Below are 4596 nucleotides of genomic sequence, written 5' to 3' on the forward strand. Positions count from 1 at the left end.
ACACATCCCTGTTTATTTACAAGAAATCCAACATAGTCATTTTTGTGCTCATTTATGTTGATGATATCATTGTCACTAGTTCATCTCCTGAGGCAGTGACTTCTCTTCTGAATGATGTGAACTCTGATTTTACTCTCAAAGATCTTGGGGACTTGCATTTCTTTCTTGGCATTGAGGTCAAACGAACTCCAGAAGGTGGTCTTCATCTGTCTCAAGAAAAATATGCAACTGATCTTTTGAGCAAGGCAGGGTTGCAAGGCTGTAAACCATCTCCAACACCACTCTCCAGTTCTGAAAAATTGTCTCTCACAGAGGGTACTCTCTTGAATCAAGAGGATGGAACTAAGTACAGAAGCTTGGTAGGTGCTCTTCAGTACTTGACGCTTACCAGACCTGATATCTCCTTTGCAGTAAATAAAGTGTGTCAGTTTCTTCATGCACCCACTACAACCCATTTGAATGCTGCTAAACGCATCCTCAGATATGTGAAACATACTTTGGGTGTTGGCCTCATGTTCAACAAGTCATCTTCCACTCTTGTTAGTGCCTTTTCTGATTCTGACTGGGCTGGATGCTTGGATGATAGGAGATCAACAGGTGGTTTTGCAGTTTTCTTTGGACCCAACCTGATCTCATGGTGTGCAAAGAAACAGGCAACAGTGTCAAGATCAAGTACTGAGGCGGAATATAAGGCTTTGGCAAATGCAACAGCAGAAATCATATGGGTTAAGTCTATGCTCAAGGAGCTTGGTATTTTTCTCACACAAACTCCGTGTCTTTGGTGTGACAATCTTGGTCCTACATATCTTTCTGCTAATCCTGTTTTTCATTCAAGAACTAAACACATTGAGATTGACTATCATTTTGTGCGGGAAAGAGTTGCTTGCAAAGAGTTGGAGATTCGATTTGTTTCCTCCGAAGATCAAGTTGCCGATGGCTTTACAAAAGCTTTATCCACAAGACCATTTGAAGAATTCAAGCGTAATCTAAACTTGCAAAGTTTAGAAGTTTAGATTAAGGGAGGGTGTTAAACATGATTATGTAATGGTCTTGTAGACCCTGGTTGTAGCGATCTCTATTCTGGTCATATCTAGGCGTGAGGTTCACGTATAGAATAGATTAGTTGTAGAGGGACTCTGCTTTTATCTCTCTCTCTCTCTCTCATCTATCTGGATTCCCTCTTGTAATCTTTCTGGTCTCCTCAACCGACTCCTGTAATACCTCGAGGGAAACCTCTCGCTATCAATATAAGATCACGCGGCCCTCTCTGTTGAGGGTTGAGACGCTTCATCATCAACTTACATGTTGGATAGGGTGTGAATAATGTTACAAATAATGAAGGTATTTCCATCTCGTAACAAAATGAAGCTTCTTTTCATCAATTCTAGAAAACATGTATATTTCCATCGTCTTCGGCACGTTAACATATCCCAGGTAATCCACGTAACTAACGACTCAAATTATGACTGAAATATGAAAACAAAGACATTGATTACATCTTAATAAACTCTTCGGATTCTACAAACTGTTTATTTATTATTTAATTATTTTGAAAAAATGACAACCCTGACTTCTACATCAATTGCACTACACACCCATCAACCATTTATTATTTACCAGTTTGCTTGTATCGTCAAGCCAGCAGCACCTCGTGGATGAGCCTATCAACATTGCGCATGGACCTTCCGTCATGCCGCGCTGAGGCAACGGCACTCTCCTGGAGCTTTAGCGCGCACCGTCGCATCTCGCGCCCCTTCTCCCCCTCCATGGCCTCCCGCAGAATGGCCTTGACCTCGGTCCTGGTCACCTCTTCCCCAATCTCCATCCCGATGCCCCACTCCGTGCACTTGTACCGGCAGTTGGTCTGCTGCTCCGTGAAGAAGGGCCAACACACCATTGGCACACCGCCGCAGATGCCTTCCAATGATGAGTTCCACCCGGAGTGTGTGAGAAACACCCCTACGGCCTCATGCTCCAGCACCTTCTCCTGCGGGCACCATGTCGAGAGCATGCTTCGCCCCTCCGTCGCCGCGGAGAACTCCGGCGGAAGTACGGCATTGTCATGGCCCTTGACAAGGTCAGGTCGTACGTTCCACAAGAAGGTGTAGCCGCTATTGGCCAGCCCCCAGGCGAATTCCAACAAATGCTCGTTTGACATCACCGTGATGCTCCCAAAATTGACATACACCACTGAGCGTGGCGGCTGGTCGTCGAGCCACCGGAGAGGCTCGTCCTGTTCCTTCCAAAGATTGGAGCCGATGCCGAGGAGAGGGCTATCCTCGGGCACGTTGTTGCGAACTGTCAGATGGAGTGGCCCCACTGTGTAGATGGGCGGTAGGAACTTAGACATGGCATCGAGCAAGGGTGTGTCGAGCTCGTCAAAGGTGTTGATGATCACCGCTGACGCCTGCGACATGGCGGTCGTCTCATGGATGAAGAAGTTGAACATGATGTCATCAGGGTCTGTGGTGCGCACGAAGCTCGGGAGGTCACGCAGCCGCAGGTCCTTTGGCATCGAGGGTATCCAGTTTATGATCGTGTCCAAGAATCCATTGGTCAACTGTGCCTCATCTGCACCAACAGCAGATTAATTACAGTAAGTATATTTTGCTACTAATGTAAGTTCTTCGATGTAATAAACCCGGGAGTGCAAGACATCATACTACACCAAAAATATGATCAACCCAGGAGACAGACATGCATGGATACCTTTGAGAGGGAAGAGACCACGCTCGACTAGACCCTTGTAGTAGCAGTAGCCCATGAAACCACAGGCGCTGGGGGCCCAGAACGTGGCGCAGCGGAGGCCGAGCTCGCGCGCGGCGACAAGAGCGAAACACATGGTGCCATCGGCCACCACGCAGGTCACAGGCGGCAGCGCGCCGCCGGAGGTCCGGGCCTCCTCGTTGAGCTTGATGATGAGCTCCTTGAGCCTCGGGAGGCAGGTCGTCATGGTAGAGTAGGACAGCGCAGCGGTGTCCTGTGTGGCATCACGGTCGAACGGCGGAAGGCCATCGGCGATGGCAGCGAACCGGAATGCGGGCAGGCCAAGTAGCCCGCCCACGGCGCCCTGCGGCTGCGAGCGCAGAAGGCGGCGGTGATTGAACTCGGTGTTGACGAAGGTGATGTGGAAGCCCCTGGTGTGGAGCAGCTTGGCAAGCTTCAGCATCGGCGTGATGTGACCCTGCGCCGGGTAGGGGATCATAACCGCGTGCGGCCTCTCAACTGCCGCCAACGACCCCATCCCTACGCCTTGCTCTCGAAATGCCTCACCTGCTTGCTGCTTCACTTGGCTATCTCGTTCACAAGTCACAATGTTGTGGGTGTGGTTGCACACTTCTGCTCCTGACATGTTGGTATATATATATATATACACACACCACACGGTATGGGTGACAACTAGCTTTGAAATGAAATAAAATTGTGAGACAAGGAATCAAACAAAAATAAGTCACAACGTGCCCACCAGCAGCTCAAGATGCTAATTTGATCTTGAAAGGATTAATTAATTGGTTACTAATTGTGTCGGTTCTCTAGTTTATACTACTTGTTGTGGAGCATGAATCATGTGGACCGAGATCACAATAGTTTGACTTGAAGAAGATTGTGTGATCTGGAAGCACATTACGCTGCAAGCATCACATTCCAGACTATTTTTTTCATTCTTTTCGAAAGAGATTTTTTTTATTTGTTTAAGATAATTATTTTTAATTATTATCAAACTGTGGAGCATGCAACATGAGGCCTCGGCGCACGCGCTAAGGACGCGACATGTTCCCTTTCCAGCAAGCTACGCTGCAATAAGTTAGAAAATGGGAGCAACTATACCTCAGAGGTTTGCATGCATGCCCGTATGTGAGGTTCCATTCAGAAAGATAAAACTGGCACGGAAAAAGAACAAAAGTGCAAACAAAAGGTAAAAGGAAAGATAAAGACAACGTAAAACGTGTACCAAGGAACAGAAAAAAAAAACAAAAAATGGTTACACATGCGCGTGTCGAAAAATATATTGAAAACCCATAAAAGAAGCATGTGTGAAAAAATATTGAAAACCCATAAAAGAAAATAAACACGGCGAAAAATGTGCACCAAGGAACGAAAAAAAAGGAAACATTCAAAAAATATGTGTAAAATATTGACATAGGATTTAGATGTGCAATACTTAGAGCACATCTAGATGTGATTTAGCAAAACCGTAAAATATAATGGTTACTGAGTCGACATAGACTGAGAATTAACAAAACCTTATATAATGGTTGTTGAGTCGACATAGACTGAGAATTAACAAAACCTTAAAATATAACTAATAGAGAGTCATATGTGTTTGCGTAGCTAGATTTAGGGTCAAAAACCAAACCTTCCGAGGCCAGGGAAAGGAAATCTCATCCACCGAGCTATTAATGACTTCCGCCAAGCTCCAGCTTTCACGGGGTCTACTATGTTAGCCCCCGCACCCTCCCACCGGCGCCTTCAACAAGGGCGTGGATGGCCATAGGCAGGCACCGCCTCTCTGTATAGATTTGATCAAAATGGGACACTGCTAGGCCGTTTCTCTCTCTAGTTCTCCCCGCGCATTCTTCTGTGTTGGTTTCACTG

At 46.5% G+C, this 4596-nt stretch overlaps 1 protein-coding gene across 1 annotated transcript; it reads right to left on the reverse strand.

Moving 5' to 3' along the window:
- Positions 1-1514: 1514 nt before the first annotated feature.
- On the reverse strand, positions 1515-3322 carry LOC123083277 (7-deoxyloganetin glucosyltransferase). Its single transcript, XM_044505355.1, has 2 exons — positions 2710-3322; positions 1515-2571 (listed from the first exon to the last, which is right to left on the reverse strand). The coding sequence occupies exons 1-2, from the start codon at positions 3242-3244 to the stop codon at positions 1634-1636; spliced, it is 1473 nt and encodes a 490-aa protein (XP_044361290.1). The 5' UTR covers positions 3245-3322; the 3' UTR covers positions 1515-1633.
- Between the last annotated feature and the right edge of the window lie 1274 nt (positions 3323-4596).

The sequence above is a fragment of the Triticum aestivum genome, chromosome 4A (genome assembly GCF_018294505.1).
Source record: "Triticum aestivum cultivar Chinese Spring chromosome 4A, IWGSC CS RefSeq v2.1, whole genome shotgun sequence".
Taxonomy (NCBI): Eukaryota; Viridiplantae; Streptophyta; class Magnoliopsida; order Poales; family Poaceae; genus Triticum; species Triticum aestivum.